Source organism: Monodelphis domestica, chromosome 1, assembly GCF_027887165.1.
Source record: "Monodelphis domestica isolate mMonDom1 chromosome 1, mMonDom1.pri, whole genome shotgun sequence".
NCBI classification, from domain to species: Eukaryota; Metazoa; Chordata; class Mammalia; order Didelphimorphia; family Didelphidae; genus Monodelphis; species Monodelphis domestica.
This window is the reverse complement of record NC_077227.1, coordinates 140,505,779-140,532,467: the sequence shown is the minus strand read 5'-3', so window position 1 is coordinate 140,532,467 and position 26,689 is coordinate 140,505,779. Positions and strand designations below refer to the sequence as shown.

The following is a 26,689-nucleotide window of genomic DNA, read 5'->3' as shown; positions in this document are numbered from 1 at the left end:
TTGGGAAGAAGAGATTGCAATGGATGCTATTTATTAAAATAAAGAAGACCAAAGAAATGTATTTTGAGTTTCCCAAATTTTGAAAATCATGTACAAAGTTTAGACAAGTAGGTGGTGCTTGACTTAGAGTCAGGAAGACTTAAGTTCAAAATATGGTCTTGGACCCTTAATAGTTGTGACAAGTCATTTAACCTCTTTGTCTACCTTCATGTTTTATTTGTAAACTGAATAATAATAGTACCTATTTTGCAGGGTTATTTGGAAGATAAAATGAAATAATATTTGTAACTCATGTAATTTTTCTATAATCAGATGTGCTGGACTGAGTAAGAAGGCAATCACTTTGGCCTAGGATCCTGAATGACTTACTTGTCCATACTTAGAACAATGATGGGAAGTTTCTAAAAATGCAATCCAGTCTTTTGACACCAAATTCAGTATTCTCCTCATTATTATTCTCATCTCCTCTTGTCTTTGGTGTTCTGAAAGTCAAATTAGACACTCCAAAACTGTTCCCATTACATAGGGATAGTACATAGAATAAAAAATACCATCCACAGTAACAAGAAGCATCAACTTTTATTATGTGTCAGTTAATGTTATGTATTTTAGAGCTTTGTTTTAAAGGATAGAACATCATTTAGAAAAATGGGACAGCTTCTTCTTGGCTTCGAAGTTAATAATGCTGAAACATATTCCCAAGAATGTACAATATATTATAAAATTTCAATGAATTCCAATTCAGTTCTATTTTGCCTTTATTTATAAAAAACAAATTAATAGTAAATGAATAAAGCAGTTAAGCTATTATTGAGCAATAATACTAAACAAAACAACTAATAAAACAACAACATTCAAACAGCTGCTTAAGAAAATTCAAATTATATTTCATTTGATGTCAAACTGGGAGTTTGGGCAGAATAAAAAGCAAAGTAAATATTGACTCATTCATGTGAGAATACAGAAAATTTCTCATTTGTAAGTAGAATAAGCAAATAAACCATGATTTATAAAAACCCTGGCTACCTAAATCAGTTAATGGCTCTATTTTTAAAATTCTTATCATGTAAACTGTGAACTGACAATTATAATTGAAAATTACCCGTTTCTCTATGAATTTAATATACATATAGTTAACCACCTGCTTGACTGTTAGAGGGAGCTGTTTAAACGTGCAAATGGATGTACAAATGTTTAAAGGCTTTTGAACCAAACACATTAATTGTCAGTCTGTGTTAATGGAAACACACAGAATGGAATATCTCTTTCAGTTGTAATAAATATAAAAAGTTACTGTGTTTTAGATTCCCTATCCTAAGAACATATGAAGGCCTTTTATGATGACTTATATAAGAAGCTGTGCCCCAAAAAGGTTGACAAGGCTATAAAAAAGTTAGCTCTGCAGTGTCGATGATAAATCCTGCTTTTCTAGAAGTGCTCTATGAATGAAATGTTATTACTGGAGAAGCAGTGTGGGATAGTGGGTAGAACAGTGGATGTATAATCAAGAATCCAGGTCTGACTCCCACCTTAGGCATATACTGTCTATGTAACCCTGGAACATAAATAGGCACCTAATTTCTCTGTTACATGCTATTATCCCCATTTTATAAGAAAACTGTCTCAGAGGGGTGTTGCGAGGATCAAATGAAAAAAAAAAACTTATGTGAAACACTTTGTAAACCCTAAAGCACTCAAGAAACATTTAGGCACAGAACATAGACTGTCACAAAAAGCTTGAATGGCTCTAAGGAATAGTGAGAAGGGGGTAAAGTTTGTCCCTAGGCTTCTGCCTTCCTTTGGGTGCCTGATCCCCAGACACTTGAAGCCTAAATATTTTTATTCCAAGTTCCTCTGGGAAATCTCTTACACTGCAGTGCTCTAACTAGGCCTATAATGAGTCATTTTTCATTTTTCCTCTCTTTTTTGCTCTCATCAAATAACATCTGCCCTGTATTTCCTCCCAGGAACAAAACAGGTTGAAAACAACTGGCTTTGCTAGAGATGGTCTAGTTCAATTCCTTCATTTTATTGATGGGAAAAGTAAGGATGGAAATGGGGACTGGGACAAGGATGAGGCTGGGGAAAGGAGCAATTAAGTGGTTCAATAGATAGACATCCAAGCCTGGAGATGGGAAGTCCTGGGTTCAAACATGGCCCCAGACATTTCCTGGCTGTGTGAACTTGGGCAAATCACTTAACTCCAACTGCTTAGCACTGACTATATTTCTGCTTTGAAACGGAAATCCAGTATTGATTCTAAGTCAGGAGGAAAGGGTTAAGGGTTTTAAAAAATACAGCAATAACACTGATCTCTGACACCGTCTTCAGAAAGTTTTTGAACCTCCCACAACACTCAACTGATCAATACAATGACCTTCTACAAATTCCAAGGAATTGATTTTGATAAATACTGTCCAGCTCCAGATAGAGAACTGATGGACTTGGAGTACATATTGAAGCTTATTTTTAAATTTTTCTTGCCTTTTTTTCCAGGACATGGCTAATGCAGAAATAATAGGTTTTATATGACTTCATATGGATAATGGGTATTTTATTTCTTGCCTCCTCATCAAGTGGGGTGGGAGTTGGAGGGAGTGAGAGAATTTGGAACTGAAAATAAAATTTGAAAAAGTTTTACTAATAATGTATTTACAAGATAATACTAATACTATAGTAGAATAGATGGCATGCTCATTAAATGAGCAGATGACATTAAGCTGGAAGGAATAGCTAACATTCTAAATGGCATTGTAAGGAACCTTAAAATACTAGATAGGCTACAGTAAGAGGGTGAATGTAATAAAATGAAATTTATTGCAACAAATAATATAAATTAAAAACTCATTAAAATTATGTCTTTATAGTCACAGAAATACCAAGTGTTGCTTCATCATTTCTGACTCTCTGTGACCCCACTCGGGGTTCTCTGAGCAAAGATATTGGAGCAGTTTGCCATTTCCTTTGCCAGTTCATTTTATAGATGAGAAAACTGAGGCAAAAAGTTTTAAGTGACTTGCCCAGCATCACACAGCCAGTGTCTGAGGCCAGATTTGAACTTGGGAAATGAATTTTCTTGCCTTTCCTGGCACTCTATCCACTCTGCCAACCTACCTGCCCACAATATAGAAGTTATCATTCCATTAACATGATTTAATGTATAATTTAACAAATATTCATCAACTGCCTTCTACATGCAAGGCACTGAATGATGAACACAAAGATGTTGCTATAGAACACACGGAGCACATTTACCATTAACTCTCTTAAAATCATCTTTTGACAAATAACCCTGAATTCCAATTCTGAGGAACAGAGAGCTCAAAGAGCATCCTACAAATAGAAGGACAAAAGGCAAGAAAAATATAGAGAATATGGCTTTTCCCCCCTTCTACAAATAAGACAAGAGATGTCAATTCCTTAGCAAGGGAACAGTTACAAGATTACTCTATCCAGGTCATTTTTCCATGCCTATGTACCATGTTAGTCTGCAGTAAATATGGCTGCCAATTTTTTTCCTAATCCTGCAGATTAACTCATTTATGTAGGATAAAGGCAGCAAAAAAGTTATTCATTTATACATTATTTTTCCTGAAGTATCTGAAGTGAGAGTGCTAACTAGTGAATTTCATTAACTGACATTTTCACTAGGAGGCTGAGGAGGGGGAAATGGCAAAAATCAAGCTTTTAGCGAAAACCCAAGGGATTAGTGTACCGGGAGCACACACATTTAGGAATCTTAGAATGCCCTGTTTCCTTTTGTTGTTGAATATATTGCTTGCTTGCATTCTTTGTTTAGTTTCCTAGATGTCAGATGGACGCAAAAGACCTCTGAGATTGTGCAGTCCAATGTTGGACTTTAATTATGTATCTCCTACATAATCTATGTGGCAAACTGTCATTCAGCCTTTGAAGACCCCAAGTGAGGGGAAATTCAATGGTATTTTCCTGGTATTTTCTTATTCCAATGAAATTTGAGATCAGCCCCCACCATCTCCAGCATTTATTATTATTATTACAAACTCTTCATATTCTCTCAGGTACTTTATCCAAATACCTGCTCAGGCAAATCCTGCCTTCAAGTTTACTAACTAGCAAAATATTCTGCTCAATTACCTATTTTGTGGGCATTTTTTTCCCTGACTTCTGTTGTGGCAATTTTGTTTTATTGACATATAAGCCCATCTCTATTTCATATATATGGATATATACATATACACATATACGCATATATATATATATATATATATATATACACACACACACACACACCTTTTTGGAATCTAAAAGTAACAGCAAAGAGATGGGTACAGTTGAGAGAATGGATCTAGGATCAGAGAATATGGTTCATATCAAGGTTTTAGCACTTTCAATGTATCATCTTAGACAAGTCATTAATTTTTCTTAGGTTTCAGTTTATAAATGAAGGGGCTTGGCTGATTGACCTTTAAGATATCTTCCAACTATTAAGTCTATGATGCTGAGATAAATAAATTGCACATAAAACTGTTATTTTTCACCTAAGAGAATATTTACTAATCATCTCCAAGAATTCAGATTTAGGAATACAAAGAAGTCTTAGGAACTTGTACTCAGAAAGTAAGATGGAGGTATGGCTTTTTTCATTTAATAATTCTGTGACTATTTAACACCTCCCTCCCCATGACTGTTTCACCTCCTTTAAAAAAGGTGTGTGAGGAAGAGAAAATTGAAACACTTTCATCATAGTAGAGGACTTTGTAGCTATAAAATCCAATTTATATAAATATTAACTATTATTGGTATGGAAGTTGAGTAGCTCATCTCCTAAAACATCTTATTAGAATCATAGGACTTAGGGCCAAAAAGGTCCTCATAGGACAACATAATTTTTATCTCTCTCATTGTACAGGTGACAACAGCTGAGGACCAGACTTCTCCAAAGTTATATAGGTAGCAATAGTAGAGCTAGGAATTAAACCCAGATACTGAGACACCAAATTCAGAGTTGTCTCTACTTTAAGATTCTGTGTGTTCAGTATTGCCATTATTTTAACCATATATCAAGAAATTGCCATGTTAAGAGGTGGTCAAAAAGACATGTCCATAGCAATATCCACATTCAAACATAGAGTACTTGAACCTGTTATTGGGAACTACTGAGTTGAAGTTCTGTATCACTGTGTGACCCTGCTGGCTTTAGTTTTCCCATCTGTAGAATGGTGGTAATAATAGCATCTACCTAACTTGTAAGGAAAAAATGAGTTTTTTTTTTACTTGCAACCTTTTTATACAAATGCTAGTCATTATTACAGAAACACATTCCAAAAGCAAGAGAAAATGTTTGATCACTCTTGAGATTAACTGGCTTACCCTACTATTGAGGATTTTCTTTCATCACCCTAAGTTTCAGAACAGGGGCTCCCTTAACTTTGCAGTGCAGGTGAGGTTGAGATTGATAATTTTTAGCCCATCTTCAATGCTATGGTTTCAACAAAGGAAATAATATTTTTGGAGAAAGTTTTTAAAACAAGAGTACATTACATGAAAATACTGATCAGTGAAGGGTTTAAACATTTAAGATTTAAACATTTTTTCTTAATAAGACAAAGTAGGTTTCAACCAGCTACAAATTTGCTTTAACCAAGAGTTTTGCAATTATGTAAAAGATCCAGATAGCTGAATTAAAGGCAAAGCTTGAGGATTTCCTTTATTCTTTATAAATGAAATTATTCAATGAGTTTTTGCTTTTTCCTTTTAATTGGCTTAGGCTATTTTGTTTTTCCCCCATGTGCATAAAACATTTTAAAAGGATGTAAAATTATGCAGAAAATGTTTAAGTATGGTTTCCTCAAATGTGTGATATTAAGCCCTCTTCTACAACTATCCATACTCAAATGTCTCATCAGTGTTCTCAAGTCTATTAGAACTCAGCAGCTGTAACTACTATGATGTACTCTATTTCACAGATAAAAATGTTATTGACCCAATATTATTAATGTTTTGAGTTATTTTTCCAGTAGTGGTAATAGCCTTATTGATACTTAAAACTCTGGTTTGATCTCCCTCATAAATGTTAAGCCTTTGCAAAATTCTTGTATGGTACTTTTACCACCTAAACTAACCTCAAACAAATATAAATATTTATGGTTCCAAACAGGTGGGGTGTGGCACCCAAAACCAAACATATTTAGCTATTATAAGGCTGTAGTTTTGTATCTGTATGTACATATGCTTGCTTAAATACATATGCTCATGTCTTTTAAACATTTAACTAAACAAATGACATTAAGTAAAATCTCAAGCTTATTTAGGTTTTACCTAAGACATATTTTGTTTTCCGAGGGTCACACTTTGGAGCTCTACATATGAAGAGATGGACCTAAATGTTATTTAAGTAGTCAGAATCAGACTGGAGACTCGAAGTGAAATCTCAGTTCCATGATTAGGGAGAGAGCTTTGTATTTCAATCTGTTGACTCTCATCAATAAATACTGGCACTGGTTTGTTTTGGGAGGGTGATTGTATTGAGAGGAAACAATTGCAATATTTAAAGACAAATATCTAGCCTTTTCTATGATTTCTGGATGCCCTTATGAAATAGAGAATAAATGCTTAAAGTAGTTTGTTCATAATCCTGTGATCTGAGAGGTTTTACATTTGCTTAGTAAGAGAAGTTGGATTTTGGACAGGTAGACGAGGAAAAATCTACTTTAGTTGGGGAAAATGTTCTTATTTTCCCAATGAATATCATTCTTAAGTGTCCAATTCCATATTAAAATCATCTGCATTATGAAGTTGGAATTTTTGCCAAGACCCATAGAAACTATTTAATTCACTTTGTAAACAACATTTTCAAATTTGGAGTAAACTAGTGAAGGTCAAAAATAAGCCTACATGTTTTCCATATCTGTGGTGGGCCTTTTGCTCCTTTAAAAAATCTCAGAAGGAATAAGGTTCAGTTGTGGGGAGAAAGAAATGAACAGAATTTATTATACAACCATATACTAATGAAGGTTTTTTTCTTTCTTCATTTGTCTTTAAACAGTTATCATTCAAATGCTAAGATACATTTTTGTGATTTTCCCTGTCTTTTGGTAGTCTGGTGGAGGCTAGGGACCTCTTCTGAGAATACTTTTAAATGAATGAAATGATAAAACAATTATATTAAATGCAGTAATAAAAATATATTCTTGAAATTAATATACATCAGGTTAAAAATTCCTTATTTATAAAGGGCAATTCATCTGAAACTAAATCCTGGAAAAGCTGATTTGTACCAAAAGTATCATTAACTTGTAATTTAAAAATTTACCAAATACTACTACATAGCAATTAACAAATAACCAGTTATCAAATTCCCAAAAAAACTATATCCATGGACAGTTTAAGGGCAAAATAATGCACAGGAGTGAGATATATTTTCATTCCAAAGCAAAAACATTTTTCATAATTGGTGATCTTAGTTCCTATTAGATATACTTGTTATCAAAATTAGAGCCCTAAAGATGAATGAATGACTTTAAAGAACTACAGGTTAATCAGGGACTAGTGATATTTCAGCAGAATACTTCAGAAATATTTCAATAAATATGATTATAGTCACTGCTGATGTCTAAATATTCAAGCGAGATTATTTGTGATTCTTTCATAATTTCTGTGTTATGTCCATTATTAGCAAGACTCCAGACTACCTAAGTCACAGGTCTTTGAAGACTTCTCATTTTTGAGCTGTCATGTTTTCTTGCTTCTCTACAACATATACTAATCAGGGGGGTTATTTTGTTATGAATACATTTTCTTTGTCTTAACAAGTGATAAATACAATTTTGTCAATTTCATATCCTCAACCATAGACTTTTAATAGTACCATGCATCATTTTATCATACAAATATTGAAAATTATATATTATTGACAAAGGTAATTTTTCTGGGGTTATATTAGATGCTTTAAAAAAAAGATAACTATTTAAATAAAAATTTTTCAAAAAAAAAGCCAACGAGCACAGTGAGTGTTAATTTTTTATTAAAAGGAACCCATAGGGTTCATACATGAATACAAAATACAATCTTTTTTTTTCCTGTGGGTTAATGTTGTAACAGCTTTTTTTTTTCAAATTGAAAAACAATTTCACAGATGAAAAAAAATAAAAAAAAACAACCTTTGCTTATTGTGCAAAACAGGAGAGCATTAAGATTTTTTCCCTGTAAAGGGTTTTTTATGTGCCAAGAGATATACATTTTCCATTTTAATTATTTTTTAAAAGCAAACAATTTTAAGGCCACAGTTCATTTGCAAAACAAGAGCCACAAAGAGGTGAAAACCAAGCACATCCCAGCAGCATGTTTACTCTTCAATGAATATTCTTGGTACCACAGTGATATTGAGGTAAATGTAAAATCAAATGTCAATTTTTATTATTTTATAGACAAATATTTTTCTTAGCTCGACAAGGATTTTTTATAGCCTTACACTATAGTCAACTGTAACAAATAGAAAATTAGGCAAATGCATTCATTTTCCCATTTTTTTCTTGTGCTTTAAAGCCACTTTTTTTCTACTAATGATGTGTGCATTCCATAATTTTATTCTTTTAAGGTGTCAAAACAGGAAGTTTAATAAGTGCTTAATTTTGTGAAGTGTAACCAAGGAACAGGTTTAATTGTTTTTTTTTCTTCCCTTTATTTGGGAATCTGATATAGAAATTTTCTCAACTAAATAGTAACTGTTTTGGCATAATGGAAAGGCCTTATCTTTTTACAAGCATGCAAATTGCCAATTTTCAAAATAAAGACTACTTGAAGATGCTAAGATAACAAAACAGAATAAAGCTGTGTAATTTATTTAAGTTAATAGTTCAAGTAGCACAGTTTTTATAATGTGACTTTTAAACAGGAGCTTAAAAGAAGTCCTTACAAAACTCAAACAATTTAGAGGTATGTTCTGAAAAGTACAAAGAAAACATATATACAATGTGAGTAGAAAAATCCCTGCTATCTTAATGATTATGATTTTTAAACAGAAAATCATTTAAACTTATTAAGTTTCTATATTAATTATAGTTAATGATTATGGGAAGCACCAAGGTCTTGAATCAAAACCCTTATGACATATAGAAAACAAATGCTTTGTCACTTAAAATTTAAATCTATCACTTGACATTATATCAGAACAATAATGGTAGAAATGCTAGGAGTCCAGTCCTATACCTTTCTGAAATAGTACCGAATCATCGGTTTGCCATACAAAATGTATTTAAAACACAGAAGCTTAACTTTGATATTGAAGGTATGGGAGGGGAACTACATGTACTTTTAGCAGCAACACAATTATGATAATCTGAATATCCTGAGGTTAAGTGACATTGTAAAATATTGCACCAAAACAAAAATCACAGTTTAGATAGAATTATTAAGACTATGACAGTAAAGTATGTAATCACTGTCACTGATCTCTGATATGGAGTTTAAGCAAAATGCTTTTCAGAGGATTTCTTCTCAGTATGGTACGTACTACTATTTTCTTGCTTATATGTAAAAGGCATATGCATATATTTCCACATATGTTTTTACATATATGTATATACATTTACCTTCATTTATTCTAGACAGTGAGAATTCTAATAGTATATTTCAAAATTTCGTTACAGAAGACTACAGAATCTGATATTATAAGATAGTAGAAGCTCAATACAGCTTTTGGCCTCAGGTCTATAACCTTCAAGCAGGTAACTACAACTCTTGAAGAGGTAGACTTAAAAAAAGCTTTTGAATGTCACTCAAACCTATCAGAAACTTTTAAATTTCCTAGATGTGCCTTTAGTTACAGAAAGGATTTATATGTTAGTTTGAGAAAACCATTAAGAAAATTAAAACTCTAGAATAACAAACTATGCTGAATATCATCCAAATTTGACTTGTAACCACTTTGAATTCTGAATCACTTTTTTACTGGAAGCGATTTTGAATTTCATAATACTGTACCAATTACTGCTTAATAACTGAATCTTCAAATGACATTGGTAAAATTAAATTGTAGTTCTTCATTTGGTCTAATATCATGATGTCTACACAAGTGTTTTAATAGTCTTTTTCAGTATATTAAATAGGAAAAACTTGAATTGGCAGAAGATTTTTTTTTATCATTTTACTCTTCTTGAACATTCTTTCCCTGCTTATAGTATATCAAAAAAAGTAAGACAGTTGCTGATTTATTTATTTATAGAAACCCACTTTTTGGATGTTTTCATTTCTGACACAATCCCTTAAAATGTTCATCTTTTGTTTCCATTATGTTTGTGGGACAACTTTCTTTTTTGAATCATTCAAGTGTTCTTTCCTCTCACTCCACCTTCATCTGTACATCCAGTTCCATTCAGTGATACTGCTGTATTCAGTCCCATTATTAAAAGGCCAACACGCAAACTTGTCCAAAAACAAACTGCTTCTATCAAAAGCCCACATTTTCTTCCATCTTCTACATTCTTTAGCTTTTATATGCTCAAAACTGATACCCAAAGCCAAGTTCTCCTACTTCTATATCCCCTTCTGAACAAAGGCAGCAGGAAAGAATTCATCATCTAATCTGATCATGATTGTAGCAGTTTCTGAAACAGTTATAGCACAAATGAAACAGTCTGAGTCTCTTCTATATCACCAGAATGTGGATCAATCTGAAGGAGAAATTTAATAAGATTTTTAACATCTGAATATTAGAATGATTTAATGTCTATTTATAATGTCTGTGGCCAGTTAACTCAGGTGCTTTAAATCTGGTATTGGAGTAAGACCAAAACCTAAGTTCAATATCTCCATGTGGGCCAGTTAACTTTTTTTGTTCAATGGTTATAGACTGATCTTAAACTTTAGACAGTCATTTTGTATATGCATATTATTGCTAATAAGGCAAATGAAACATTGTAAATGCATCAGAGCAAACCCGTCAACACTATCAGAAAACCTTTAAAATGGCCTCTTAATTCCAATTCTGCAATATTAATATTTAGGAAACAGAATATATTGTTTGTTATTTGAGAATAGTGGAACTGAAGTTATGTAGACCTTACCTCTGAATATAGAGGTGGGGGCTGAAATCGAAATTCTTGTATATAAGCAAACAGAGGACAGCATATTTCTTCCTGACAATCAGATGGCTGAGGATAAGGAGGAATGTGCCTAGAAAATTCTTCTTCTGATACCACATCAGCATAATTTGGTGGTGCTACAAGAGAAAAATACTCAAATTTAAAAATTCAATTAGAAGCATGAGTTCTGTACTTCTACAAAAGTAGCCTGTAGATCAGGGGTCCCATCCTGTGGCCCCTGAGGCCATTTATCTGGCCCCCACCTCACTTCCAGAAGGGGCACTGTTTTCATTGGTGGTCAGTGAGAGGAGGACTGTATGTGGCGGTGCTGCAAAGTGCGGCGGCACCGCTCACATACAGTACTTCCAGTGACATAATCCTTTGTGTGGCAACTTGTTCTGAGAGTAACTGAAGGAGAACAAGGCACCATGCAAAGGATTATGTGGCTGCACTATGGAAGACGTCAGCATGGTGAGTGGTAATCTGGGGGAGGGGATTCCACACTGTGTATACTGCTGCCCAGAATAGCGCTGGCAGTGATGGGCCTGTACAGGCAAGGTGTGACAGGCCCATCACAGCCAGTGCTGCAGCCTCCGCTATTCCAGACAGTGGTATACAGATTTGTTCATAGTTTTTTTTTTTTTGTTTGTTTGTTTTTGTTTTTAAATAGTCTGGTCCTCCCAACAGTCTGAGGGACAGTGAACTGGCCCCCTGTGTAAAAAGTTTGGGAACCCCTGTTATAGATAATAGCTGTGCCTGTTCATTAATCTAATTCAATGTTTATATAGTATACTATGCATAAGATTATTTTGTCCAATGCATTTTTAATCAGTAAAGATCTTAGTGCTAGTGGTAAGGTAAGAAAACATCAAATCAGATTACTTTATATATATATCTATATATATATATATATATATATCTATATATATATATATATCTCTACACACACATATATATATATATATTTAAAATAAATGACATTTTCATAAAAATTTCTCCCAGTATCTCTCCCCTATCTCTCCTCTTAGAGAATGATGTACTATAATACACTAGTTTTAAGGGGGAAAGGGGGGAAATAAACAAAACTGATCAATACATCAAAGAAAACCCTATAAATATGTGCAAAGTACCACACTGATATAAAAGGGAGAGGTGGGGGGGGTACCTTCTCATCTCTTCCATACTGGTATATATAGTGACTTTCTTCATGGCACCTCCCTAGAGTATGAGCCTAACAGTGAAATCGCTGGATCATTATATTCACCTAATTCTCAATTGCTTTCCAGATTGATTGTACAAAGCTCCACCAACAATTCACACTATACTTTTAACATTGGCTATTCCCTTCTTTTGTCATCTTTACCACCTAGAAGGTGACACCTCAGGGTTGATTCAATTTGCATTTCTCTTATTATTAGTGACTTGGAATATTGTTTTGCATGGTTGCTAATAGTTTCCAATTCTTTTGAGAACTGTTTGTTCAACTTCTTTGGCCATTTATCTTTGGGGATTGAATTTTGGAGTCTTTTTTTTTTTCTTAAACTGAGTCCTGAAATTTTATTGGCGTAGGGACCTACCTGCCCGTGAAGAATTTCTTCTACCGATGAAGATTGTACCTTTTTACTAATAACCTCACAATGCTTCAAAAAATATTTACAAGTTTGATTAGCATGACTTATAATGAAGCAATGAATTCTTTCAATTCAATGATAAAAAAAGGTTGAAAAGGCTAAAGATATCCCTGGGTTACTCTAACACAATACTTCCATTCTCTAAATAAATGAGTAAGAATCAATGCCCCATTAATTATTTTTCTCTTTATGTATGATCACTCAACCAGTCAAATCCACCTAATTATTACCCAAAGAATAAATTTCTTCAAAAGATCATAGACTTAAAGATATAGAGTTGTAAATGGACTCTCCTTTTAGAGGCGATCTCCTTTTCCCAATTTTTTTAAAAAGATGAGGAAAAATAAGAGAAAAGCAAGAATAAGAGACTTGTTGAAGGTCACATAGTTAGAAAGGGTTTGAAGTGAGATTCAAACCAGGTCTTCCTGATTCCAAATCCAATACTTTACTACATTATACTGCAATTTCATCTGCATGGACAATGTGGAAGATTTGCAAATGTTTTTTTTTTTTTTTATATTCAGATATACTATTGCTAACTTAGGCATTTAAGTGGATTTGGAAAGTGGATATAGATTTGAAATCCTGTTCTACCGCTTAGTATTTGTGCAATATTTTTTTAAGTAAGTCCATTTTATCCTCTATGTAACTCAGTTTTCTCATATCTTCAAGAAAGGGGTTGAACTGGAAGTCCTCTAAGATTCCCTGGCCTATGCATATTTGAATCCTAATATAACAACTCTGTCAAGAAAGGAAATCAAGGTACCCTTTTGTGACCTGTTCTTAAGAGTACTATTGCTAAGATATCTGTCATCTCTTGAAACTCTGGTTCTAATACTTTGTTATTATAGAATTAATAAAATAATTACCTTCAGGATGTTCTGGCAATGTCAATGTCAACCAGCTCATGTCCACACCAAATTGGCTAACAACACTGGAATTTCTACTCCCAAATCCATTGTATGGAATTGTGCCAATCACCAATGGTAGCTCTAGCATCAGTTTCTTAGCACCAGGAATGTGAATATATACCTATATGCCAGAAACCCCAAAAAGGAAATGCACAGAGGTCAGAAATCATGATTGATATAAAAATAGGCTTACCATACATAAAATTTTTGTCTTAATTTTAAAAAAAAGATGATAAAATGTATGAAAAGTTACACTGGACCCCAAATTATCAGGATGGGCTATTTAACAAGGAACCAGGATTAATATATGAGGAATAACAGAAAATTTTAAAGTATGTTTTAATTTTGTTATGGGTTTTATGGTACTAAAAAATAATCATTTGAATTATCTTAGTTTTCCACATGCCTATTTAGTACCTTCTTCTTTCAACTTTGCCTATGTTCAATACCAGTAACACCTAATACTAAAATTCAAATCTGAATACTCTATAATTTGCTATAGCACTGGAATAAAATTAAAGTTTATTCTATACAAATTTCTGGACACATCTCTATTAGTATGGCCTCATTCATTACTCTGTCTTATGTATTTTAATTCTTGCAAAAAAATATACTTACAGCTAAGGAATAATCTACTCTGATAATACAGCAATCAAGGATGGATGGTATAACAGGTGGAATTTTCAAGGTCTTGCCATTCCATGTATCTGTGCTTCCAGAAGCAATATGGTTTCCTCGAACATTGGCAACCATTTGACGAAAAGTCTTGGTCTTCCCACTAGCCAAATAAGTCTGTGTTTGGAAAATGGCAGCTTTGGGAACAATCAGACGAGATGAACAATTTTCAATTTCTGCATAGATTGGTATTGCTTCACCTGATAAAAGGAAATAATAAAATGCAAATATTGATATAACTAGTTTCACAGAACATCTTTAAAAAATGGCCCAGTACAATACTGTGGTAAGTACCTGACTATCAGTTTATCATCAATGATTTGTATTAAACATTGGCTTAAAATGTTCAATAATATTCATCACCTTTTAGAAGTTAGGAAAATTAGGCAGTAAAGTAAATTAAACTGCACATTTGAGACAGCTGGAAGCTAACTGTTTTGATTTTATACCTTATTGTGTAAGTTACAATGCTGTCTAATTAACATTTTTACTTGCATACAAAGACAGGATTGAGTTATATTATTAATATATAAAACCATGCCAATGTATTCAATACTGCCTAAGAAATGAAGTGTTAAAACATTAGAGTCCTTGTCCTAAGGTACTTCAAATAAATGTATGAAAAATGGAATAACCTTTAAACTTAATATTACAAAAAAAAGAAAAAAACTGAAGTGTCACTGGACACAAAAAAGAACAGAATGTCAAACAGTTTTAGAGTCCTGAATTCAAAATATCATACCTATGTACCAAAAATGTCGGAGCACATATTTCAATTTAATCTAGGTACAACAATATTTCAAGAAACTTCCTGACAATAATTGACATTACAACAGTTCTGAATAATTATGTTGCTAAAATGTGGTTTTATTGGAGTCCATTTATGCATTTACAAAATAAAGGTAGCATTTATGAAGTTTCTTCCAGAGACATTAAAAGTACATTAGTACTTACACCAACATATATTAGAACATATTTCTTAAGCTCCTTAATAATGAAAATTGTCTTGAATTATTACTTTACTTTTTAAAAATTTATCTTAAGTTTATTAAAAATGAAAAATATTGGATTTTTCTACTTGGACATTTAAAAGATAAAGAGAAAAACTTACCATTACAATATCCCTTTCTCTCAATTCTTGCACTCAAAGAGACTGGACCAGAAGTGAAAAACCAACAGCCAACCATTTTCTCATGACTTCTTAATACAGGTGTCTTTAAAAATGCAAATTAAAAAATAATTTTAATTAAATAGGACATAATTTTTAGTGTTTTGAAAACTATCACTTTTATATTCACTGTAATATGAACTAGTAAGCATTCTAGCCTAGGTTCTGCAAGGTAAGCATAAGGTTAAGCATAGGTAAGCCTAAGTTTTATTTAATGTCTTATTCATAGCTTAAGGCTGTGTTGCTGAAGATGTCGCCTGCATGCCCTGGCATGCTGGAGGGGGCTGCTCCATTCCCAATCTCCACTAGGCCAGAGGACATTTTTTACATACTGCACCCCTCTGTCCAGCAGCCCAATGGGGATCACAGGCACTTAAAGGTGCAGTTTGGGCACATGATCTCTAAAAGGCTCGCTAATGTTGGCTTAAGGTATTAATCCTGTGTTCTTAGAAGATTATTCAAGTTGAGCACAAATTCAGGCAATCCCTACACAAAAGAAAAGCTAGTGACAGAATGTATATTGGTGGTCTAAGGATATCACCCAGGGAACGGCCATAGCAATTTCTAGAAGAAGACCACTTATAAATCATAGAGAGGTTTCAATAATCTGCCTTTGTGGACAGAATACCCAAATCAATATATTCATGCTGCTTTAGAAGCATTTAAGAAGGCTAGAAAAAACTAGTGAATTCACAATAAATTTTTATTTTGTCTTGCTCCTTTCATACTTTATGCTATAAACTGCTTAATATGAAAGAAGTGCAAACACACTTGACTAGGTCTTATATCGTTGAGATTCAAATTAATATGATGGCAATCATCCTTAGGAAGCATTTATCCTGTGAGAATTATTTTTATAGGAATATAGGAAGAGATACTTCCTAGGCAAGTCACTTAACCCTATTTGCCTCAGTTTCCTCATCCATCAAAAAAGCTGGAGAAGGAAAAGGCAAATATTTCAGTATTTTTGCCAAAAAAACAAGTAGGTTCATGAAGTCAGACACATTTAAACAACAAAAAAGTCAACTTAAAGATAGTTAATTTTTAAAACAAGCATACTTAAAAGAAAAAAACCTTGATAGCAAGGCAATAATATGCAATCAGGATCTCACCTTAGGTGTTATGGTAGTATCTATTTTTAACTGAGGAATGTAAAATAGGTTTATCTTTCTCAATTAAAATTTTAAAAAGCCTGGAAAATTTAGATATCTATCCTCAATGTGAATTAAAAAAATTATTCATGAATTATACAGTAATATAAATTACATAATGACTTTCAAGGACTATATTTTCAAGAAGTCATGGCATGGAGAGTGCCATCAATTTGCAAAGCTCCTACCATAGGCATTTATTATTAAATAAAATGATGGTCTCTTAAATGTTTGTACCTAATTTGATGGAGCGAGACATTTAAAGGCTGATGTCAGTTTTTTTACTATACTAAATGGCTAATGGAAACAAAGTATAGAGAAATGCAATTATAAAGGTTATAGCACTGTGCTTAGAACATCACAGGCTCTATATAAGGCTTATTTTCCTTCTCTCCTCCTCTTATTGCGTTAAAAAAGAAAGTTTGTGGACTTCAGGTTAAGAATCTTCCCAATGGACTGTCCCACTGCTAGGCTGCTACTTCTCATTATTTTATGATCTATGTAGAGTGCAATATGATCAAGGGCAACCAATATTTTTAGTGAAGCGTCTGATCATAGTTATTGGCTCTAATTGGTCAGTTCACTATATAGAATAGAGATAGTTTTACACATAAAGATGAAAATGATTCTTTAAAACAAATTGTATATTTACTTTTAGTGGCCACATAATCAAATTTTAACTTCTTTTCCCAGTCTTTAGAATAGCAGAACTCCTAATCTTAGTAGTTAAATAATCCCCAGATACTAAAAATACATCATAGTCACATTATGATAGGAAGTTTAAATTGTCCAGCATTTTCTATGAAGTAATCATTCATTCATATTTAAATGTAGAACCATTAGGTCCTACTAGCTATCATGAAAGTGCAAGGTATAATTTTATATTATTTTGATAATATGGGTTTAGATAAAAGAATCTAGCTCATTAGCTCCCATCTTGCCTATTCTGTTGTTACTTATAGTCTGATCTTCCTTATCATTCTACAGTATTTCTAGTGATTATTAGAAGTTCAATGCTTTAATGTGGCCAAATCTGTCATAAGGAAATGATAACTGAAAGGCTCTCTGTAGCAGCTGCATGCACTTACTTAATGTTAGAAAATGACATGCAAAATGGAAGGATACACAGCATAATGGCCAGAGCTTAAATAACAGGCTAAGCATGATTAATACTCTACTATAATTACTGTTTCTCAACCTACTATTATTGAAGAGCTTAGGACACTACAGCCCTATGAATATAGTTGCTCTGGTAAAAGTAACTACTTTAAGCTTGTGCATTATTATTATTAAGCTTTATTAATGCATTTCAAGCTTGCATAACTTTTTGGCAAAAGAAATTTTGAACAGCAAGGATATAATCAATAGTATTAACACACTCACACAAATTGTAATTTGCCCAACCTAAGATCATCTATTTATGGTGAATGCTTATTGGTTACAAAATTATACTCTTTAAGTAGTCATAAAGTGACAGGTCATATCGTCACCAAATTGACTAAATCTTAGTTTAAAATATTTTGTGTAGTTATAATTAAAAAAATTCTTACTAATAAAGCTGGTGTGTTGACATCAATATGACTAATAACCTGGAGTTCTCTTTTTATACTTTGGTCGGGTACCACAGGGCGTTCCAAGATTGCTCTCACAGAGTATTGAATACTGCCATACTTCCCAGTGAATGATGTCACCAAAGGCCTGAAATAAACACCATACATTAATTTAAAAGTTTGGTTAGAATTAAAAACTAATTGGAGGGGGAAGCTGGGTGCTCAAGTGGATTGAGAGTCAGGCCTAGAGACAGGAAGTCCTAGGTTCAAATCTTGCCTCAGACACTTCCTAACTATGTGACCCTGGGCAAGTCACTTAACTCCCATTGCCTGGCCCTTACCACTCTGCTGCCTTGGAACCAATACAAGTATTGATTGATTCTAAGATGGAAGGTAAAGGTTTAAAAACAAACAACTAATTGGAGAGTAATATAATTCTAAAGAACTGGTAGGTTAAAGAACTAATTATTTAAATAGAAAATTTTGCCAAAGAAAATGACAAGACTATTATCTCAACGATATATGAAAATTAATGACATGCACCTAACACCAGTTCTGAAGCCACATTTTACACCTCTTAATACTTTCTTAAACAAAAGATAAATAGGAATTGGGCATATGATTAATTTACAAGTTTTTTTTGTTTGTTTGTTTGTTTACCTGGGTGATAGGGAAGATGCAGAGCTTTCTGGACCTGCTAGTTCCTCTGTGTTGGAAAAGCCATAGTATTGAAAACTCTTTGCGCTGATGTATACCACAATAGTATACACAATAGTCTTAAGAGAATTGGATGGGCAAATGAAAGGTTGTAAATGGTCACACAACCAATATGTGTCAGAAGAACCTAAACACAGGCTTTCCAGATTCCAGAGCCAATCCTCTGATATACTACATTATGCCAATTTTCTTAAATATAAAATAATTTTAATAACGTGTATTTGTCAGTATATTTTTTACTTCTGATAAACAGCAAACAGTAAAGTTTTATTTGATGACTAACATGTAAATCTAAGAAGAGATTGTTTGGATTACAATCTAGTTATTTTGTAGAAAAAGAAAATTAACCAACATTTAGATAGGTTTCACTTACTCAGATGGGAGCTGAAAGCTGAATGGAAATTCATGTTTTCCCGGTTGTAATAAAATGATGCCTTCACCTATAAAACAAAGATTAGATATTTTAACTAGTTGAAAATTGAGATTTTCAAAAAATAACACAAATTAGTTTTATTTCTTTTAAAAATAGGTTTCTTTTGGTAGTATATCATAAAAAGTTATTAACCTGTGAAGGCAAAATGTTAATCTTTGTTTTGGACTTACAAAATTTACAAAAACAAAAAGACACAAGGGAATATAAACAAATCAATTGTTACTGCCTTGTTAAATTTAATATATATGAATATACTTCAAAAAACTTCAACAAACTGTACATATAAAATTTAATTTGTTATATAAAGCCCATTAAAATGTCTTAAACTACAAATTTGTTAAAATTGTATTTAAAATCAAGGTAGGAAAGAGAAACTTTTTCATAACTGAATTTTTTCTCAATTGTAAAAGAACATACATATATGATAATTTTAATTGTAAACCATTAGGTTAATGAAAACAACATCTTGCTTCTATTCACTGCATGAAATCTTTAGGAAAAGTCTGGGAGTAAAGACATTTTGAATGTTATATGGTAATCTTTACCAATAAGACATTTCTGGAATTGTGATCTCAGAAGCAACACTAAAGATTACTTAGTTCAATTCCTTTTTGACAAATGAAGAAACTGAGACCCAGAATTGTCTCACAGTTGGTCCATAGCAGAATTCAGCTAAACTTGACTTTCAGGTGTGTGTTCCATTCAGAATATCAGGTTGCCTCCCAATAAGTATTTGACTATTTTATATAGCATATGTGGATACTTAGCTTAGTTACTAAGAGGTGAGGGCTGATATGGCCATATTCATTCATTTTTAAGTACATAAATTTAACCAAAATTTAAATATTCCCTTCTGGCTAGCTAACTTTTCTTTGGTCCATGAACAACCTTTTCCAGTGTAGGCAACACTCTTATAAAAATGCATTCTATACTCCAAAAAGAAGACCAGATCAGATAATATCAATTTCTCATTTAACTCTTCCACCACAAACGTAAAACCTCTATCAATTGGCATTTATTAAATGCTTACTATGTGCTAGGTACTATGCAACATGCTGGGATCTAAAAAACCAGGAGCAAAACAGTACCATTCCTTCTAAGAACTTACATTCTGAAAGGGAAGAAAATACAAAATACAAAGATAGAGGCAACTTTGGGAGTGGAGGCACTATCAGCTTTTGGGGACCCCAAAAGTCCTCTTGAAAATGATGGTGTTCAATCTCAGGCAGATTGCAGGAGGTAAATAGGGAGGGAATACATTTTAGGCATGGGAGAAAACCTGGGCAAAGGCACATAGAGAAGGAAATATGGAGCATAGTGTGAGAAGAAAGAAGATCAACTGGTCGAGTACATGGAAAGGAACACATGATGTAATAAGGTTCTTAAGACAGCATGGAGTCAGGTTAGAAATAAGCTTTAAATGCAAAGGAATCTATAGATTCATCTTAGAAGAATTAAGGAGCCATAATTTCAGCATCAGAAGAAGCCTCAGTCCAACTTTTATCTGGAAAAGAAATCCCTATATAGAATACTTGTTAAGTCATTTAGCTTGAAAACTCCAAAATAGGGGAAACTTATTAACTCTCCTAAGAAACTATCCTCCACTTTGGGAGAGCTTTATTAGGAAGTTTTTCTTTCTATTATGTTTAAATTTGCTTCTGTAACTCCTACTTATTACTACAAATGTTGCTTTCTGGAGTCAAAGAGGGCAAGTCTAGTCTAATTAACCTCAGGTTTTTTTTTTTCAACTATTCTTCACATAGACTCAATGCCTATTATTATGGTTTAGCCACCAGCTTACAGATATCATTCCTAAAATGTGGCTGGCACCCAGATCACAACACAAAATTCCAGATGTGTTCAGACTAGGACTATATACTGTGGAAGTCCCAAATCCTCAGAAGCTACATTTAGTTTAACTTTTACATTCTTCCTTTATATAATACTCTTTCTCAAGATAATCAAATTTTAATTATTTGTGTATTAAGGGATATGAGATCCAATTCATGCTAAAAGTTCCTTCCAACCATACAGACCAACTTATTCATGTCCAGTCATCCCAAAGGACTCTTTTCTGTGGATTCCTATAAAGTTATCACAGTGGGTCTACCCAACATGTTGGAAGCCTTTTTCCCATCTTTTGATATTGAATGGAGATCAATGAAAGCAGGATGTCAATTAGCTTTCTCTTCTTGTCACTATATAATTGCTTGTTTTAATACCTCTACATTTCTCTGAGCATCTTTTACACATCACTTCTCCTGCATAATTTCTTAACTGTACAATGTATTTCAGCCCACTCCATTCTACTCACATGCCTCTCCAGGGACCCCTACATGATAATTCAACTTTAATTCTTTTATGATTACAAGTGATTCATGGCCATACAACCCTAGAAGGACAAAAATGGCACTGTTTGCCTTCTTTTTAGATGAGTCTGTTTCTGGGAGGAGCTTAGGATCATTATAAGAATTATGCAAATTCTCAAAGGGAATTCTACCTATTTTACTTTTTCTGTTCAATTTGGAGCCTTAGTTCATTACCCATTTCTAATTTCTATCATAGATAAATGTAGTAATGGATGATCTCTATTGGTAATCCCTACAACTGTTTTATAATTGGACAAATAAGCATTCTTTACTTAGTTTCTCTAGTGTAAATAGGCTGAGAAAGTCTAAGAAAATATGGATCTCATACAGGAAACATTGAAATGTCTAGGGATTTGATGAAATTGGAATAGTGTAGGTTGAGAAAGTCTAAGAAAATATGGATCTCATACAGGAAGCATTGAAATGTCTAAAGTTTGATGAAATTGGAATAGTGTCATCTTCAAACCAGAACATCTGGGGGACCTCACCCCAGAAAAACAACAGTTTATTACACTGGGCTTTGAGAAGTCTCCTCAATGACAATGATGAATGCCCTCAACAGTATGTCAAATATGTTCAACATATCCTCTTATATACCCTGTAACTGAATTAAAACCTAGGAAGCAATTCACCTCAAGTGGGAAAAAATGTGAGTAGAAAGTACAATTAAAACAATCCAAAGTCTGAATAATTAAAAGGCAAACAATGAAGACAAATGAACTGGTGATGGATTTGGATTAAATTTTATGTGGAATGAATGGAATGAATTGTATACCTACTGATATTGACTGATGCTTGAGATTACTACTTTATTAGCACAGATATTCAAGAGATCCTATAAGCAAATAATACTATGATTATTATGTATGTAAAAAGTATTTTCACATGGAGAGAAATTAATCCACCAAGGTGACAAAGTCTCACAGTACCAAAACAAAAATCCGGAATCACAACCTATAGATCTATATTACATAAAATAGATTATAAAGTTTGTTTAATTTTAAAGATGCCTTCTTTACCCTGAAAACAAGTTTTATCTCATATATGTTTAGAAACAAGGCTCAACTATTGAAGAAAAAACTTAAATACGAAAAACAATGAAAAAAGTAAATATAAAATAGTTCAAATTTTAATAAAACCATTTTCTATTCAAATGTTTACAGTTTAATATCTTCAATGAAGAACAATTAATCATTTTGTGAAGTGTGCTCACTGCTCATCTAATTAAACCTTCTGCTTTGATCAAAGGCATTTATAGAGATGTTTGCTAAGCATCATACAAATGTTTGCCAAGCCTGACTCCCTAGTATGAAATATGACAGTGAATGAAATTATATTTGCATTTCCCTGAGGTTAAATAAAGCTGAAGCTCTAACTTCGACAACATGAGGCTAGTGGCTTGCTTTTATTTAACTTTGCATCTCCCCCAGTGTTTCATGCATAATAGGAGCTTAATACATGTTTGTTGAATTGAATCAAATTAGAGGACTGACAGACTTTTCTAGCCTAGAAATTGAGTAGATAAAAGTTCTAATATTATTTTAACCTGTAGTTTGCTGTACAAATAACTTTAAAGTATTTTGTCAAAAGGCAGAGATAGGACCAGTAAGTGGTAAGTTCCTTTTAATAAAGAAAAATGTTCTCAATTTTCATAGTCCAAAAATGGAATCAACTCCTTTGGGAGGCCAAGTTCTCCATCTTGAGTTATCTTGAAGAAGAAGCTGTGCAATCACTTGTAGAAGATGATAAAGATGAAATTCATATTTGGGGAGAACTTCAACTAGGTGATCTCTGATCTATCTTTACAGCACACAATGACATCATGAATCCAAAGTAGTAGTAAGAATAATTATTGCTCATACTCATGTAGCTTTAAAGGTTAAATTTTCAGAAAAATAAAATGTTCATAGTTTATATATGCATAAAAAGGATATTTTAAAACACAATAAAATTCAGTGTGAAGATAATCTCAAGAAGATTATTGTCCGCAATAAATACCATCATGACTAGAGCCTACCTGGACACCTAAAGCATGGTTCATTAAAGTAGTGTTTGGAAAATCAAAGATCCTGAATTTAAAATTTTTTGCCCAACACTATCTGTCTGATAATGGGAAAAAGCACTTTATTGCTCTGGGCCTCAGTTTCTTCTGGTAAAGCCATGGCTTGCTAAATGATCTCTCAGTTACCACCAATGATTTCTAAAATTTATGATTCTCACTCTTCTCAGTGAAGTTGTTTGTCTAAAGTTACAATAGAAAATCAGGGTTGGAGTAAAGGTTTCCATACTTTCAGTTCAATATTTTTTCATCATCACAAAAACCTTTACTAATATTTTCTAATCTCTGCTAATTCCAACATCTAAATTTCGACCTGTTTATACTCATTTCTCTTTATGTGTCCTAATGTTACTTAAAACTTTGTCTACAACCTTCCTTCTGAACCCTCAAAACTCTGGTGCTTGTTTTTTTCCAGCACAGTACTCACCTTCAAGTACACACTCATCACTTCATTCCCTCCATAACTCTCCCCACACTTTTCTTAATCTAAGTTTCTTCCTTCCCCCCTCCAACTAAGATGTCATCCCACCTTTACACCTCTCCTCCCTCTTCTTATTCTACCTAGTACTACTCGTATTGTTTTCTGGAGGATAGAACTAGTCTAATTAATTACTTTTCTACTTAAAGCCTTTTAAAATACTAGAAGGCTGCTATCAAGTCCCACTCAAATCTTTTCATCCTGGTTACTCATCAATGAATATGGTGAAGAAAAATCCCCTTTCAGGTTCCCTACCTCTCCACAGCTCTCATTTCCTCCAACACCTGTCTCAATTAAGATTCTTTCAATGTGTTTCCAGTAAAACTAATAATTGGTACCCAATAGTTCTGTTCTCCCTCACATCCCATCCTTACTCCCATCTCCTAGGTTAGTTCTGTATCATTCAATCCTTCCTGCCTTCATTAGAGTCCCCCCTCCCTTCACTGCCCCCAACCTCTCTCTCCTTTATCATCTGCTTCACCACTCAGCTCCGCCTCCCTCCCTCTTACCATCCCCCTGCCCACTTGGCCAGCTCTGCTTCTCTCCCCTAAACCATCCCCCCCAACCCAGTCCAACTCGGCCATACTCTCTACCCTGTCCCCCTTAATATCATCCTCACACACACCCTAGTCTCACTCTCTGCCCTGCCCCCTTAGTATCCTCCTTACCGCTTACCCCCACTATCCTCTTCCTCATTCCTCTTCCCCACTCGATCTTGGTTTTTGCCTTTGCCCACCCCTGCCAGGTTTTTCACCCTTCCCTAGCACCCCCACATCTCAACCAGGTTGGCTTCATTGTCCCCGCCCTCCTCCCCCAAATCTACCTTTCTCCGTGGGTCGCTTCTCCCCTTTCCGTGCAACCCTGCCCCGCCCCCTCTCCCCTCAAGACTCCGGCTCCTCACCTGCAGCAGGTTCCCGCAGGTTCTGGCGAATGTTCAGGTATTCTACCTCCGCCGTCAGGGATCCCGAGGTGTCGAGCCCAAGATGTCCAGAGCTCCGGCTCCAGTTGGCTCGGGCCCGGCCCTGGGCCTCCAGGCGGAGTGCTCGAAGGGCTAGGGGTTTGGTGGTCTCCAACAACACATGGCCGGCCACGGTCTCACCGCTCGAGTAGCTGCTCTTTTGCTCGTCCTCGAATACGAGCCCCAGACTCTTGACGCGACCCTCAGCCCCGAGTCCTGCCGCGGCAGCTGCCCCAGTGGCCGCCTCGCCCCCCATCTGTTTCCTCTCCACACTGACCACCTGCTCTCTGGCTGCCGCCCCGCGGCCACACAGAGATGATGTTCCTTTCACCTGGCCGAAGCCGGGGTTAGGGTCGGGGTCTGGATGACCAGCACCACTCACAAACGCAGGCAGCCCCTCTGGGTCCGTGGCTGCCGGGGTCTTAGCTGGTATTTGGACTAGACCCAGAGCGAAGAGGTGACTGTCGCTTTAACAAACCCTCTGGAATCTCAGCTGGGACCTGGAAGGTGCTGAAAGAGCCAACCCACGCGCCTGCGTATAGGCTGGTTGAGAGGCCCACCTCTCCCTCATTGGCGCTAGGCCTCAACTGAGTCATTGCTTTGTCACCGCCTTTCCCAGCGTGAAGAGGAGCAGGCAGAGCGTGATCAGAAAGGCCAGGCCAATGAGAAATCGAGGAGGGCATCGGGGGCGCACGTGCTCAGAACTCTGATTGGAGGATGGAAGGCACCGGCCCGGGAAAGGACCAATGGTAAGATGGTGCGCCCATGTGGACAGGCTTTGGGGAAACAATATTGTAAGGATGTTGAGAGAGTGAAAAGTCCTTACCTTTGACTGTGTCACGAGTCTCCATGGAAACTCAGGGGGGCAGGGCTTCAAGAAGTACCACAAAAATGAGTTACAATAAGAGTTGAAAGAGACCTTGGTGATCAGCCTAGCCCTCTCATTTTGGGGAGGACTGGGTTAATGAGAACTTGGAATAGACAACTTGGAAATTTCAATCCTTGCCTAAAACCCATTGAATTGTAAAAGACTATGAGGTTCACCGTTCTCTTTATTCAACCCAGACTTCGCTTCTCAGTTTTGATTTTCCCAAGATAATACAGTAGAAATAACACTGGACTTGATTAATAAGACCTGGCTTTGAGATCCTGACACTTACAGAAAAGGCAGGTAAAAGAAAATACTAGACTTGGAGTGGAAAAGAACTGAGTTCAGTTTTGTCTTCAGAAATTTACTAGCTGCTGTTTAACCTCTGGCAAGTAATTTAACCCCTGTTTTCCTCATTTTCTGTAAAAGGGAATAATGGCACTTACCTCAAAGGGTCATTTTGAAAATCAAGTGAGATAATATTTGTAAAGCACTATATGAATTCTTTTATATAATATTGCCATAATGGGCAATTCAATTAACATGTTTCCATTTCTTTTGTAAGATAGTTTAATGGAAAGAGCCTTGGATTTAAAGTCAGAGGACTTAGACTCACAACCTTGACTTTCCCATCTAGGATCATTGGATCATAGTTCCA

The 26,689-nt window shown here is 34.6% G+C and overlaps 1 protein-coding gene and 1 long non-coding RNA gene across 2 annotated transcripts in view; one reads left to right on the top strand and one right to left on the bottom strand.

Moving 5' to 3' along the window:
- Nucleotides 1-7,988: 7,988 nt before the first annotated feature.
- ARRDC4 (arrestin domain containing 4) lies at nt 7,989-25,973 on the bottom strand. Its single transcript, XM_001372517.5, has 8 exons — nt 25,107-25,973; nt 19,240-19,306; nt 18,150-18,297; nt 15,392-15,494; nt 14,224-14,480; nt 13,564-13,726; nt 11,046-11,200; nt 7,989-10,652 (listed from the first exon to the last, which is right to left on the bottom strand). Exons 1-8 carry the CDS (start codon nt 25,417-25,419, stop codon nt 10,596-10,598), a joined length of 1,263 nt encoding a protein of 420 aa, XP_001372554.2. The 5' UTR covers nt 25,420-25,973; the 3' UTR covers nt 7,989-10,595.
- The window catches only part of LOC103103821 (uncharacterized), a 66,329-nt gene continuing 65,463 nt past the window's right edge, over nt 25,824-26,689 (top strand). The window contains exon 1 of the long non-coding RNA XR_008913887.1: nt 25,824-25,912. This is a non-coding gene — a long non-coding RNA (uncharacterized LOC103103821). The remainder of the gene's footprint in view (nt 25,913-26,689) is intronic.